This window comes from Streptopelia decaocto (genome assembly GCF_964273445.1).
Source record: "Streptopelia decaocto genome assembly, contig: HAP1_SCAFFOLD_2147, whole genome shotgun sequence".
Classification (NCBI taxonomy): domain Eukaryota; kingdom Metazoa; phylum Chordata; class Aves; order Columbiformes; family Columbidae; genus Streptopelia; species Streptopelia decaocto.
Window position 1 is genome coordinate 1 of NW_028116443.1, and position 15,536 is coordinate 15,536.

The window sequence follows — 15,536 nt, forward strand, 5'->3', positions numbered from 1 at the left end:
ACTGAAAGTACATTAAACATTTTCCTTGAGATTCACTTAGGTAGCAGTGTTTGTTTATGTAGTGGTTTATCTGTGTATGAAGAAGCGAGCAGGAGTTAAAGTGCAACGGCAATCACATATAGTAAATCCAATTTATATTAATATTCCTCCAACCTAATAGCTGGCAAATACGTGTTTCTGCACTTCTAGTAGTCTGCCTTAATTTGTTTCTGTCAAATGAAGAGCAAATATTTTATCACAAGTTTGTTGTTTTGTTTTGTATTTTTTCCCCTAAAAAACACAAGCACACCAACGCTGAAGGTTACAGAGGTGGCTATTTTTAGAAAGTCTACTCTTTACACACTTAATCAAGACCATCATACTTTACTTGCTTTCCTCCAGCCATGGCTAAAGCCATCCACAGTCTTCGAAATCCAAGCGTTATGAAGTGGAAATGCCAGTGCAGGAAAGTGCTCTGAGTCTTGATGACAGGCTTAATCCCAAGCTCAGCGGAAACTCAGTTGTGCTCCTTCTTCTCCCTGAGGTAGTTGAAGAGGACATCCAGTCCTCCCTCGACGACTTCAGGCAGGGGCCGTGACAAGGGGTTGTGGGCGATGTGGAGGCCTTTGTCCATCGGGTTCCACGCGATGCGCGGCAGCCGACGCAGCAGGTACAGGTCATCCGGGAGAGTCTGGATGGCATTGTAATCCACGTTTAGTAACTCCAGAGTGGTGATGAAGCAGAGGGACCGTGGCAGGGTGCGTATGTTGTTATTTTCTACGATAAAGATTTGTAGATTGACCAGATACTGGACACTCTCTGCAATGTTTTCAAGCCTGTTGGACCCTAGGTGCAGGAAGTCTAAACTCCTCAATGCAAAAATGCAGAGGGGAATTTGCACAAAGCAGTTGTTACTGAGGTTCAGTTTTCTCAAATTTGTCAGGTCAGTGAAGCTCAAGGGCAGTTGCGAGATGAAGTTGTGCGAGAGGCTCAAAACCTCCAGCTTCCTGCACAAGCTGAGCTCTGATGGCACTTCTTTCAGGCAATTCATGTTGGCAAACAAGACCTTCAAGTTCCTCAGCAGCCCAATCTCTTTAGGTAGACACTTGAGGCAGTTGCCACCCAAGTTCAGCACTACCAGCCTGTCCAGTTTCCCTAGTGAAGGAGGAATCACCACCAGCTGGTTGCGTGAAAGGTTCAGTTTCTGCACCTCAGGCAGTCCCCACAAGAAGTCAGGCGTGCTGGTCATCCCTTTCATTATGAGGCTCAAGCTGACATAACGCAATCCCCGTTTCAGCAGTGACTTGGGCTCCTTCCCTGAGAGAAGAGCATCTTCCCATGCAGGCAACTTTGGACCTTTCCTCAAAAAAACCATGCTGCTTCTCCCCTCGTTCTTTGAGTGCTCAGTTCCCATAACACTCGTGTCCCTCCTGAGAGATGAAGTGAGGTTTTCTTCCCTTGCTACACCAACATGCGAATGCCAACAGAGGATGACAGCTTGCAGGAGGCAGGAAAGTCAAAGCAAGGAGATAAGGAGGAGCCTGTGAAATGCATCTCAGTCCACCAGGGCAGTTTCCATAGCTGCTGAGGGAAAGTTTCACTTTTGGGGGCTTATGTTGGTCTTGGTGCACAGTCTGTAATGAAATACTTGCTCCTGACTTGTGAGCAAACCTGTTCAATTCAAACTGAATGCCACCAGGCAGCTGTCACTGTCATTTGGCCTGGGCTTTATTGGACAGATATGTGTCTTCACTGCAAAAAGGTCACAAGGATGCTGTATATAACTTCACCATGTCAGCTTTCTTGGCTATCTGGTACATACCATGGCTGCAGGACAATTAACAGGATGACTTCAAAAAACAAACAAGCAAGCTATAGAAGAAAACAAGCAAACAGGCCATCATTTCAACTCAAATTTAAAGGACATTTTCACAATTATTTTTATTTTGTTCTTCCTGATTTCACTAAAATAGATACCGGTCCATCAGAAAACTTTGCATGCTGCAAAATGCCAGTAAAGACTTTTCATGCGAGTTCTTGTTTTCTGTTTATTTTAAAAAAAAAAACAAAAAACAAAAACAAAACCCAACACTTGTGCTTGTAAAAAGTGTTAGCTTTTATACGCCCTTTGTGGTAGGGTAGGCCTCTTTCTTTTCAGAAGTGGGTACCACCTTCACTGCAGCAGTGACATTTTACAGCAGTATCTGCGCCCACTTGGATGATTGCTTGCTACCCACGTTGCCAAGTGTGAGCAGTCATACCATGCAGTTCTGCCCAAATTACTCTGTCCTAAATGTCCTGTGCCACTTTCACATCTACCAGTGAGATTTTGGGGGTCTGCTTCTTTTGTGCTACAGAAAATGCAGCTACTTAATGTCCCTTTCCCTGCAAATTTTCCTGTTTTTCTAGGCTATTCTGGGGTACAGGGGGACTAGCAGTCAAATAGCTTGAACTATAAATGACACTGAACTCTGAGATAGAGGGACTGATGGGAGAGGAAGGAAGCAGTAAGGTATAATAATACCCAACAACAGCTGAAGCTGGCTTTGCTGATGAAAGGAAATTGTATTGCTACAGGAATATGCAGTGTGTTTAAACTCAAAGGGACCCTAAAAAAGGTAAGCAAAAACATCAGGCACTGTTTAAACTAGGTGAAAATTGCAGCAAATACTACAAGAATTTCAGGGCTTTTCCTCTCCAGTGGATCCAGGATGATGAATCTGCTTTGTTGCTGCCTGAGAGATTTGTTGATGGATGTGCTCTCCCCACCACCTCATTTCAGAGACCCTCACCTTTAAACCCTGTGTTAGCTCAGATGCTAAAGGACCATGACCAAAGCTGCAGCTGTGAGTCAGGGCACTCCAGCAACCTCTTTGCAGTCAGTCCCCACAGTCCCTTCTTGCTGCCAGGCAGTGCTTGGTCTCTTTTCAGTTTTGGGTCCCTTATAGAGCTGCACCTGTTTGGCAGGAGAGGGGAGAGGGAGGGCATCCCTGTGGTTGTGTCTGATGAGTGAGGTCCTCCAGCAGGAGAGGAGCCAGGACCACCGTGAGAAGTACAAGATGGCAGTGAGCTCAGCGAGCCACACAATTAAAACATGAACCTTAACAGAGTTGTGTGGCATAAAAACAACTGAGGCTGAAATACTGCATCCCCTGGCGTGCCTGGACAAGACTGGAAAGGGCTGAGGCCAGTTGTAGCTGTTTGGTTACAGTGGGTTGGCAGCCTGACTGAGAGTCACAGATACCTCCCTTGCAAGTGTTTTCCGCCAATATTTGTCAGCTTACAAACAAACATTATATTAAATCCCACCGCAGCCATAAGCTCTGACTCAGTCTTCTTGTTAATCACCATCCAAATGCGCTGCCCAGAATGGCAGAGATAACCCTGCTGCTGTAAGCAGAGATGCTACTCAGTGGAGGAAACCCAATGGCTGGGCCAACCTCTGGCCAGATTTGGTCTTTCAGGGCAGAAGGATCTAAGGCTAAAATGTGGCCCTTCAGCGCAAGCAGATGGAGAAGCAAAAATGAAAGCCTCTCACGAATTGTGACTCCTTGTTGTCTGCCCCACTGCTGTTAAAAATGCACCTATTATCAGACAGCCTGAACGGATATGAACAAGGCATTCTATTCTGCAGCGGCAAACACAAAGGGAAGAAACAGGACTTTTAAAGAGCATTTACAAAGTTTGGCATTTCCCTTATTTTAATCACACTGCTGGAACAAAGAACCTGTCACAACTCTGCCCAGAGGCTGATGTGCCTCCCTGTGGCTGGGCTCCAACTTGTGCCCACCTCCCCATGACTGCTCTGGAGCTCTTCCTTCTGGAGGTCACTTTAACAATAGTTAACAAACAAACAAACAAACAACAACAAAAAACACAAAGGAAGCACAGTCTCCCTGTAGTCACAGTCTCCCCCCTGGCTGGCTATATATTTCTTGATAAGAATGTTGTCCCCATCTCCAAAACGTGTTAGAGTTTACTGCCCGGGGACTTGGCAGGGCCCCACCCAACCTCTCGCCACAGAAATCCCCATTTCCTAACAGCGTGACTCAGCCAAAGTGCTCCTGGTTTTGCATCATGCTGTTGATTTGAAACTAAGCCTGTGATATAGCCCAGTACGGTTTGAGTCAGGGAAGCTTCACCCCAGGGCTCTCCATCAAACAAAAATATTTGCACTGCTTCGGTCTCACAGCATCTCCTGCTACTGCATGGCCATATCTTCACTGCCTGGCAGGCAGCAGCAGCAAAGGGGATTTAGAAAAGAAATTCCACATCTGCAGCTTCCATTGTCCCATTCCCTTCCTGCCTCTGTGAGTACTGTAACCATTGTGCAAAGAAGAAAAAAATAACCATTTCCTTTTCTTTGTTCTCCAACAGAAAAACAGGCCATGGAGCACGCTTGCAGTTGTGGAGACGGGAAACTCTGAGGTAACCAAATTAAATTGCATTCTTGTAATTGGGATAATAAAACCACAGTGGCCTCATCTGGACATCCCAGGAACTAAATTTCTGAACAAAAGTAGTCCCTTATCTGTTGGTGTCCTGGATGCAGGAAGCAGAAATTAATTTCATGCATTCAAGTCTGGCAGCAGAAAATAACAAAAACCAAACCAACCAAATATCAGTAGGATTTACATGATACAGTGTAGATGACAATTGCTTCATGGATTAATCAAGAATGTTAGTGTGCAGGGAAAAAAAATGGCTTAAAACTTGCCAAAGAACTTTGTGGTCTAACTAACATAATGAGAGAAACTGCATTGTTAGCAACGATACCAAAAAAACCCAAACAAACAAAAAACCAAACCCACAAAAAAACCCCACAAAAAAACAAAAAAACAAAAACCAAACCAGTAAGCTGACAAAAATGACAAGCTGTATTTTCTGACGTTCTTTGACAATGCAAATGCTTAGATTTGATTTTGAAGGAAACAGGATTCTCAGCCCTGAAAAAAACCTGTAAGATGAGGTCACAAAGATCTGGAATTTTAAAGTCTATTATCTACGGGCTTTTTTATTTGCCTGCAGGTTTGGAGTCTCTAGAATACACTTGGTAAACATTTTCAAGTTTTTCTCTGCAACGAGGTGGAGAGGTTGGACAATTGCAATGTTTTTAAATAAAAGTTGAGATCATCACATAATTACTTTTCCATAGGATTTGAGCCTTCAGTGAAATATCAGATAGCATCAGGCTTTTAATGAAACCATAGCCATCCTGACACATTCAATTTTAGTCTTGTTTTCCTGCAAAACCAAATTCTGTCATTGTCTTTTAAATCAGTGAGCATATAATAGATACCTATAGTTTCATCAGCATGTACCTATAGGTTCACAGTTGATTTTGAAGCAAATGTCATGTTCTCTGTGGAGTCAAGATCTTACACAGTTCCTCTGGCTCAGCTATATTAAAAAACTTATTAATGCAATGTTTAAATATTTAATAAGAGCCTTTTCTAAAGTGCTAGGAAGTTTGATCTGTACTCTTTTGGGAGAAATTTTCTTTTTCATTCATTTTCTAGGTGCTATAATGAACACCTTGCCAAATGAGGGTGCAGAAACTACCTAACCCTTCCTGTGACAAGAAGGATGCTTTGGCTAAAAAGGGTTTACTTGTTTTAAGTTCAGAAGAACTCAACAATCTTGCTGGAGAAATATCCACTACAGATACAATTGCAGCTACTGAACCATCTTCTCTGGTGCTGTTTCTTTCCTCTGAAGTAAATAAAGGGTTTTTAAAGTGTCAGTGCCATGCAGACTGCCAAAGATATCTTCTGGTCTCAGTGCCAAGGAAGAAAATTTTGTAGGTTTTTAACTACTTTGTAGTGGTGTGTTGATCTTGCAGCTATTGTGAAATACTAAGTCAAATTTCAAAGGTAATCTGAGATTTATGAGATGTGACACAAGACAGGAACAATTCTTAAGGCAATTTCAGATTTCCTGTTAATTTGTTTTTAATTATGGTGTTGTTAACAGCCTTTAATGCCTGTGTGTCCCTGGAGCTTTCCTGGAATGTTTTATTAAGGTCCCATGTGGAGCTGCTGGATCACCTGATCCATGAAAAATTGGACCTGAAGGTGAATGCCTGTGCAGGGGTTCATTTAAAAAAAGCTCTGGCAAAGTTTTTCTGCAGACCTCTTGACAGAAGATGAGCTCAACCTATCATTAGTATGGAATAAAAAGAGACAGATTTGGTTCTGTGTGTACATGTAGACTAGAAATGATAGGCTTGATTTCTCCTGGTAGTCAGCAGCCAGAAGCTACTCTCTTGTTACATGGAACTACAGGAAGTTTTATTTCTTTTCTGCAAACTTGCAGTAGTATTTTGAAATTTCTCAAAATGCATAAATGACTGGTTGGGCAGCTCCTATTTCTGCCACAATTTCCCTGTGTGCACACAAGTCAAATAGCTGGTCTGTCTGGCTGTATTAAACAGAGGCAACCCACGATCCTGAACTGTGGTATCACCTGTGTCCTCTGGGGCACCAGTTCATCCCATGCCCACAATAGTTCTCCTTGTCACCACCGGAAACCGCTTGCCTTAAGTGCTTGTCCACTCCTCTGCAGGGAGTTTAGCACATGGACATGCCCCAGGGCACCATCCCACAGGAATACACCTAGGACCCTGTCCTGCTTTATTTAGTCATCTGCACTCAGCCTCTGTGTCTCAGCCTTCTCTTCCTTTTCAGGACAGTGTGGTGACAGATTTGACACCACTTATAAATGTATTTGTAGTCATCACATGAAGAATCCCAATGTAGTATAGAAGGCATTCACTGTTCTATTATTATTCATCACTACATTTATGAACAGTCACATCTACATTCATAAACACCCATAAAATACCTTGTACCTGCCTGTTAGCAATATGGATGTTTGCAAATGCTACTTGTGGTCTGTGCCTTCCAAATCAAACTGAATAGATTTTGCAAAGTGGATGACGTTTTAGTGTAACTGCTGCCATGTCTGCCACAGGTACTCTTTTTTCACAGAGCTCTTGAAGGTCATTCTGTTACATTTTGCATGTGTCCTAAGAAAGAAAAGAGCAATTATTGGAAAGCAGAAGAGAGAGCCCAAATTCTCCTTGCCTAAATGCAATGTTGTCTAAAAAGAGCTGTTTCTTGGCCTGTCTCACAGAAGGAATCAGATCATCTATATGTCCACTACATGCCTACTCTGTTGGCTTTCATGCAGAATGCATCAATACTTCTCTTTCTTTCTTTCTTTCTTTTCTTTCTTTCTTTCTTTCTTTCTTTCTTTCTTTCTTTCTTTCTTTCTTTCTTTCTTTCTTTCTTTCTTTCTTTCTTTCTTTCTTTCTTTCTTTCTTTCTCTTCCTTCCTTCCTTCCTTCCTTCCTTCCTTCCTTCCTTCCTTCCTTCCTTCCTTCCTTCCTTCCTTCCTTCCTTCCTTCCTTCCTTCCTTTCTCTCTTTCTCTCTTTCTCTCTTTCTCTCTTTCTCTCTTTCTCTCTTTCTCTCTTTCTCTCTTTCTCTCTTTCTCTCTTTCTCTCTTTCTCCCTTTCTCCCTTTCTCCCTTTCTCCCTTTCTCCCTTTCTCCCTTTCTCCCTTTCTCCCTTTCCTTCTCTCCTTCTCTCTTTCTCTCTTTCCTTCTCTCTTTCTCTCCTTCCTTCCTCCCTTCCTCCCTCCCTTCCTCCCTCCCTTCCTCTCTCCCTTCCTCCCTCCCTTCCTTCCTTCCGTCTTTCTTTTGTACTACAACTTCTCACAGACTTATTTCAGTGCCCAGAGCGGATTCAGTTGAGCTGCCTGTGGTGTACAACCCCCAGCTCTCTGAAGGATCCTGTGACCAGAGACTACACATCACTCCAGGATGAGGGAACATCCCCACCTCTCCTAAAGCTGTTGCTCAAATTAGCAGGGTTTTTTTTCTAAACATCTGTGGGTGCAGAGAGTCTAAAAATAAGCATGACTCTATGGTCTGCTGGCAGAACTCCCAGTCCCTCCTCCAAATACTGTTTAAGTATTTTACATTTAGTGGGTCACCACAGTTACCTGCTTTTCTGGAATCTGAAAATCCATGCTCTATTCTGAAAACAAAAGGCAGAGATGACCCTGAGGGTCCTGAGAAGAAACAAGCATTTCCATGGGGATCCTAGGTGTAGTACCTGTAGTTAGAGACAGATGGGATTTAAGCTAGACTATTAAAACAGCATTATCTAATAAGAGTCTTACAGAATCTCCCTGCTCAATCTGCCAATATGCTGATTTTGATAGACTGTTTTTAAAATAAGTAATTCTCTCCAGGCATTGTTAATGTCAGTGTGTCTGTGTCCTGGCTCCATGGGGTTCTGCATGCCACAGTAAAGACCAGGCAACTGAACATGATATATTGCAAACTTTATTACTGCTGTGCCAATACTCCTCTTTTTTATTCTAATTATTTAAGTGTGCTGGAAAATGCTGTTTTGTCATAAAGTCTTAAAGGACAAAACCAGGGGGAAGTTGTAAACTTATTTCAGAAATAAAATCAAACACCAAATGATCCAGTTTTTCATGACTGATTTTGTGTTTAAAATAAATGCATGCTTCTCCAATTGAAAGCACAAGCCCTTTTTATCTTAGTCCTCATGAAATTTGGCAAATCAGTACTGCAAATTAATGTGACCCAGTGTGAAGGCATTTAGGTATTTCCATGCAGAGTCCATTACAATAATGATTGCAAAAAAAAGAACTTAGGAAATAATTCAATCAAAGCTACTGTGGAGCCTTAATCCCAGATTCATGACTCTTACACAAATTTTACTGATATAAGAAGAAACTCCGCATTTACCTTCATATGCCTGATAAATGATAAGACAGAATCTAATTAAAACTCCCTAAAACACATACCAGTTTCTCAGTTGGGGATTTATCAGAGACATTATCAAACAAAAGGGCAGACATCCCTCTAGACATCTGAAAATTCAATGCTGACAATTAATAGCTTGACTTTTAAATTTCCAGGCTCTAACTTAAGGAAACATATTGAATGCTTAGCTTCAAAGGGCTTGAATGAACAAATAAAACTTCTCAAGCAATCAGCAAAGCAATGCATCTGTTATTGGTATGACAATGATATTTGAAATTCTATGAAATAATATGGGTCACTGTATGGTCAAGCAAAAGCTGGTGAGATCTGAGTCAAGCTGCAGTTAAGGGGAGGTAAGGGCATCACAGCGAGCACAGCCTGGAGGCAGAAGGTACAGCCCAATAGGTGAAAAAAGCATATGAAAAACAACTTATATTAAAAAAAAAAACCTTAACAGTAATGAAATAGGAGAAATCAAAGGGAAAATAAAGATCTTAGAGTTCAAGTACAGTCAACAGAAAAAAGAAAGGAGAAGAAAGATGCACCCGTAATCATAATCTCTCTTATTTCAGAACCTCTAATGAGCAACTCTCAATAGAGAGAATCAAACATTAACCTGTTCTGTACTTGAATAACACAAGAGATTAATTGTGGCGTACGACTGTGGGGTTTCAGCACTCACTGGACTGTGGTGAAGAGAGGATATTGCAGTTAATGATTCCACCTGAGGTGGAATGATGGCACATTCGGTTGCTGTGGGGGTAAGTGGAAGGTGAGCACTGATACTCTGATGTGTATCAGGAAAGCTTTTTCAAAAAGGTGGAAAAAGATGTGAGATTCAAAAGTAATGCAAATGGCAATACCAAAATTTAAAAATGAAATTTAAACAGGAGGTTGGATTGGGGTGAGCAGGGCGCAGGGTTGGAGTGTTTTATTTTTATTCTTATCTTTTTGGGCTGGGGAAGATGACAAGGAGTATTTGCAGAGGATTTGAAACAACAGTGCCAGCCTGTGCATTTGTCATGAAAATTTACTACACACAGAACTCAATAAACTGATGAAAAGCATTCTATGATGCAGTTGCCTGTGAGATCCAGAGACCAGATCTGGTGACCCATATTGTCTCTTTCCATGCTGTAGTCTTAAATCTGACCTCCTCTCCTGCTGTCTTCGACTCCCCTGCATGTGCAAAATTCAGGAGCCTCAGTTCACAGGCCAGTGCATTCACATTATCTTTGGTGCTGATCCACACGTTTTCTGCCTCACTGCATTTCACTTTTAGTTTATTGGATTTGAACAAATGTAGGCAATCAGAGGAAAATGCAATTAGAATGGAGTTACAGCCAGTTGTTTTCCAAGTGATAAGAAATCTTATCTGCAGCCAGGGATGGGTGCAGACATAACCTGGGCTGGTGGGCTCAGAGGAACGTGTTGGCCGATGTGCTTAGCAGAGGGTTATACTCTCTTTCCCTCCCTCATCCATGGAAATGGATTCAAGTTTTCCAAGGTTAATGAACTTTGTTAAGCCATTTCATGAGTCCAGGCTGAATGCACAATGCATTATCAATGTCTTAATTGAGTCAGTTTGGCAATCTAAAAATGAATATGCATGCACAATCTTCATTAGGTATATTTAGCCAGCAGCCTGGAAACCACCAGTGCTCTATGGGTTTAGTCAGGTAACTTTTTAGGAATATAGATTTTGCAGCCTCACTTTAAAAGGCATTGGTGGAATGGAGCAGCAAGAAAAATATTTCTTAGTATGCTGCTTTTCCTTACCCCTCAAATGATGGTGTCATAATGCTGGAGTAATATTGAGTAATATGCAATGACAAAGGAACAGTGATCTTCCCTCACTGATAAGGCACAGGGAATATTTGTTTGCAGCCATCTGCTCTTGAACTTCTCTAACTGCACTTTTTTTCACTGTATTAGTATGGAGCAAACTATGTGCAATACAAGTGGAAAAGAGCTAAGTGCTCTGGCTTGGGTGTAAACCGATATGGAAATACTGAATATGCTCTCCTACCTGACATAAATATTGATCTAAAAATACACCACTTTCCCCCCAAACCCTCACTTTACATCATAAATGAAACATAAGCAGACCCTAGAAAGATTGAAGCAGAATGTCTACTGAATTTATGATTAATAAGCATGTCAAGTTTTATAACAGCATCCTTATGTGGACACAGCTAATGGCCTCAACATCGCTTCTAGAATCAAAATTGAATGGTTGAGCAGACTTAGCCTCAGGAAGGCCCACGGTGATAAGGGAACCATCAGAGAAAATAGGTGTATGCATTTTTCAACCTGTCAAGTGAAAAAAATCACAGATGATGATAAGTCAAGGATATGCCCTCTCATATATGAGTTGTACGGATGTTTGTGCTGAACAAGGCTGCCTCCTAAACAAGAGGGAAAAGGTGAATGTAAGCAACAGAAAGCCGCATGATTTTCCTGTAAATTACACTCACCCAAGAGCAATAATTACTCTGAATCAGCATTTAAACAGGGAGCAAGTTATTTCGTGCTGCTCAGAGCTGTTGTAAATTGCTTACTCTGTTCAAAAGGCAGGGAGAAGGAAGCACACAGGTAGGTGCAGCAAAAAAGGGGCCAAAAATTTGGACAGTGAAACACATAGATCAAAGAATTATGTAGAATTTTTGGGAAGATTTCCCTGGGCTCTAGGAACTGAGCCAGGCTGTAGCTGCTGAGGATTAGGAAACTAAACTGGAGGACAGCCCAAGGACCTGCCAATCTGATGTTAGTTTGCCTTTCTCTGAGGCACCTGCTGCTGTCTTGCTGCTTAAGACATAACTGAAAGGATTCTGCACCAGCCAGGTCTCATACAGAAAGACCCAAAAGCCAAACTTTTTTTTTTTCTTTCTAATTAGCTAAACTATGTGTACAAGTATGGACATGGGTAAGATGGAAAGCACTAGATATGGCATGTTGTCTTTTAATATTGATAAATCACTGATGTACTCCTGGATCAGTCTTCTGGGAAGGACAATAATCGACTAGTTAAAGATGTTATTTGTGTCAGCCCAAACTCTCCCCAGTAAATCTCATTAAAAAATCTTAGCTATAACTATAATGCTTACATGCTTTATTAGTTTTCAAATAAATGGTTTGAATAATAAACAAAAATGCTGGAAAGGTAGAAGTAATAAATTAAGGGGAATTCTCCATTAGCAGCAGTATACAACCATAACATGTCCTTGCAGCAGTGGTATCCAGATAACTTATTGAACTATGTAGGCAATCACTGAAAAGCATTGAAAGAGTGATTGTCATTTGCGTTGTCTATGTGCAGCACATAACATCTGCTGCAAAAATTATAACTGATTTTGTAAGAGATTCTGTTGCTATGTAATAAGCACAGCTCTGCACCACTGATTTGTGAGAGTATCAGCTATGATAGACTAACAGTTTTTCTTCACAGCCAGGGATTTTTTTTCCCACTTTGTTCTTATTAGGAAAGCCTGACCGATTCCCTCTGTATTTTTACCACAGGACAGAACTGGTGTCATCCGACAGTGCTACAGAGAGGAGGCAGTTTCTTCCTAACTACCTTCTGAAGGGCAGTTATACTCTCTGATTCAAGTAGCTCTATATTTCTTCCACTACTATACGTGCAGACTGCAGGATTTTTTTATTATTATTATTATTATAGCTTTTTATTAAAAAAAAAAAAATAGAATTAGGCAAGACACTGCAGCAATAATCTCTCAGCTCCTCCTGATGTGCTCCTTAGTGAGTCCTTCTCAGGCTACCCATGATCATAATTTCCACGGCACAGCTCAGCAGAGGCATAAGCTTTGGCAGCGCCACATTTGCCATGGCAGGGCTCCAGTTTCTGCTCTGGGCTGACCTGAAGGCAAGAGTGGCCCCTGATGAAGACTTACTTCCTCAGGCATTTAGGTAATTTGGGGGCTTCCAAAGCAAATGCTTTGTTTCAGACATGAAGAATGCAGTGAAAAAAAACCACCAGAAAACAGTGTTGTTTTGTTTTGTTTTGTTTTGTTTTTTTAAATAAACATAGTACTAAGTATTACCATGACCTCTGCTTATATCTCTTCATAGGTGGTCACTATCTTCATAAGGTATAGAGCAGCTCTGTATATTTCCAGTACGACTATCAAAATTCTTATGTTCTACAATTAAATAACATTTTAATGCAAACCATTGCATTTAGTTAATTTGACAACACCTGTGTGAAGGTATTTTGTATTCTGGGGCTTTCATCAGCCAAAAATATTTTCTAAACAACAGGCCAAATTCAGAATCAATGTCAATCAACATTGTTTATTTTGGAAGTCACACCTGTTAATTCTCAGCTGGAATGTGACCCTCTGGCTTTGCATCTTAAACACTCACATGTATCTCAAAGTCAATAATGGGGGAGCTTTCTTACAGACTCTTACAGTCCCACCATTGCATCCCTTCCATAATTCTAACCCTAGAAAGTGCTCTATCTACTGATTAATAGAAAACTATGCCTGAACAGCTAATTCCCTTTTGTTTAAACTGTCTGTTGGCCCTTTAGCAGTAAATAACTGCACAACATCCATTGAATTTGTTCAGTTGTTGTGGCAGTTAAGACAGATATGTGTGAGTCTCTACATCTTCATTGAAGAGAGATTTGCACACACTGCTGAAGTTATTAAATGTGCATGAAATAATTTATTAACTGAAAGCCTGTTAGTTCCTGACAGGAGTCACAGTATAAATATTTAAAGTATTAATTCAAATACTTTTAAGGAACGTATGGATGACACGGGAGGATAGGAACCAGGCTTTGTGTATGGCTTGCCTTTGCAAGTCTTATTTGTGAGAGTTCTACTCTCTAAACCACTGAGCATCCTAGCAAAGCATAAAGGGGCCATTGAACTATTTAATCAATTATATAAGAATAGGTACTCAAATGTACCAAAACATATGTACAGTTCAGCAGTTGTGATTTTATTGATTGCCTCAAATGATGATGCAATTAAAATATGCCAATGATGTGTGTTTTCAGGAAATATTCAAACCTTGCTTGCAATCAGATTAGAAAAAGTAAGACTTGAAGCCAGTTACAATGCTGTAGCATGTCGTGAGAGCATCTTTTATTCAGAGAGATGCTGAATCTGGGATCTTTAACATCCCTTAGTGGCTTCAGGCATTGCTCACCACTGGCTCTGACTATGTGTCTTATTCTTCTAGCTGGACTGGGACTGTCTAAGCAGCACAGCCTTTTTTTGGAAAAGATAGAAAGCCATAGCATGTGGGTGCTTTGCTGTTTGCAAAACAGGTGATGATGCCATTTGGAAGCATAGAAATGAAACATTCAGCTATCTGCAAATGAAAGGTGTTAAGTGGGTGCACTCTGGCCAGAGAAGGGCATTCAGCTCCACGAGTGGCATCTGACCTGGCTTTAAATCCCGTCTCGGTTACAGCCTCTTCCTCCTCTGCCTCTGGAGATGAAGAAGGCAAAGCCAGGGCAAAGAGAGGAGCAGGTAGTGCAGAGGTTCTCTCCCGGGGGCATGGATGTTGTTGGGATCATAGTAGCTGGGAGCAGAGCCCTTGCGTGCTTGTGACCTGGAGCCTATATTTTGGAGGCAACACTCCTGGTTTATCTGTGCAAATCCTGGTTTACAAGCCTTGTATCCATGACACGCAGGTGGATCCCACTCTGGTTTTAGCATATTTGCCTCTCCATCATTTTTCCAAAGGAGTTTAGTTGGTATATGGCTACCGCTACCCTGTACACTAACCCTCTCATCAAGTCACATCTACCTCTGCCCTGTGAATTCCCATCCATAAAGTAGAAATTCAGGATGTTGGCTCTTCAGAGAACAGGGGGAATCATTAAAGCAGAAACATAAGTGTTTCAAACCCATTTCCGCACAGTGCATCAGTTCTGATTCAGAAAGATCACTTTTAGAAATAAAAGGATAATTCAATCATCATTTAGTTTCTCTTCCTCTGAGACTCTCAGCCAGGAATGATTTATTGAAAATTGTCATGATAGCTATTATGTTTCAGACGTTCTTGGAAAGGCTCTTTCATAATGCGTAGCCAATTCACATGAGTATGAAAATGAACTTTATTTTAAAGACAGGTGTTTTAAAATATGTATTAGAAAAAAAATTAAAAATTTGAATTTAAACTGAACAGCCATTAGCTTCCCTCGGTAGTATTTTCTAGTAACAATTGCTCATTAATTATTTGCTGCCAGCAAAAGTTTTGATCTCAAGCAAAATTCTTTGGCTTTTGTTGGCTTCACTGCAGCTGCTGCTGCAAAGTCTGGCATGGGGTAATCCCAAATTCCAGGCTCAGTTATTTGCACTTTTTTCTTTTTTTCCTGTGGTAAAGTTCAAACTGACTTTAATGAGAGATTTGCTTCAGGAAGGGATGTGGAATTTATTATTTTGTCAGTATCACACAAAATATATAAAAGTAAAACCCGTTATCTTGGCAAAGCAATTAAACCCATGAACTCTGCAAGTGTCCTACTTGTCAAATGCTAATAAGCTAGTTCAGTATGGTGCCAGGAGGAACTCAATATTGGAAATTTTGAGAGAGTAAAAGGCTCCATGAAAGTTTTTGTTTTGTTTTTCAGAGAAATGAGGCATTTAGACGATGCAAAAGATAGATGTTGTGTCCTTAAATGTAGTGAAATGCTATAGCCAAGAAGTACCCATTGTACTCATGTTCATTTTCAACTTTGTGTATGAGCTGTCGCACCCACCTGCACCCCTCTCCCACCC

The 15,536-nt window shown here is 41.1% G+C and overlaps 1 protein-coding gene across 1 annotated transcript; it reads right to left on the reverse strand.

Moving 5' to 3' along the window:
* Window positions 1-364: 364 nt before the first annotated feature.
* LOC309452201 (leucine-rich repeat-containing protein 30-like) lies at window positions 365-1,393 on the reverse strand (the record flags this gene model as incomplete). Its single annotated transcript, XM_082076875.1, has 1 exon — window positions 365-1,393. One exon carries the CDS (start codon window positions 1,391-1,393, stop codon window positions 497-499), a length of 897 nt encoding a protein of 298 aa, XP_081933001.1. The 3' UTR covers window positions 365-496.
* Between the last annotated feature and the right edge of the window lie 14,143 nt (window positions 1,394-15,536).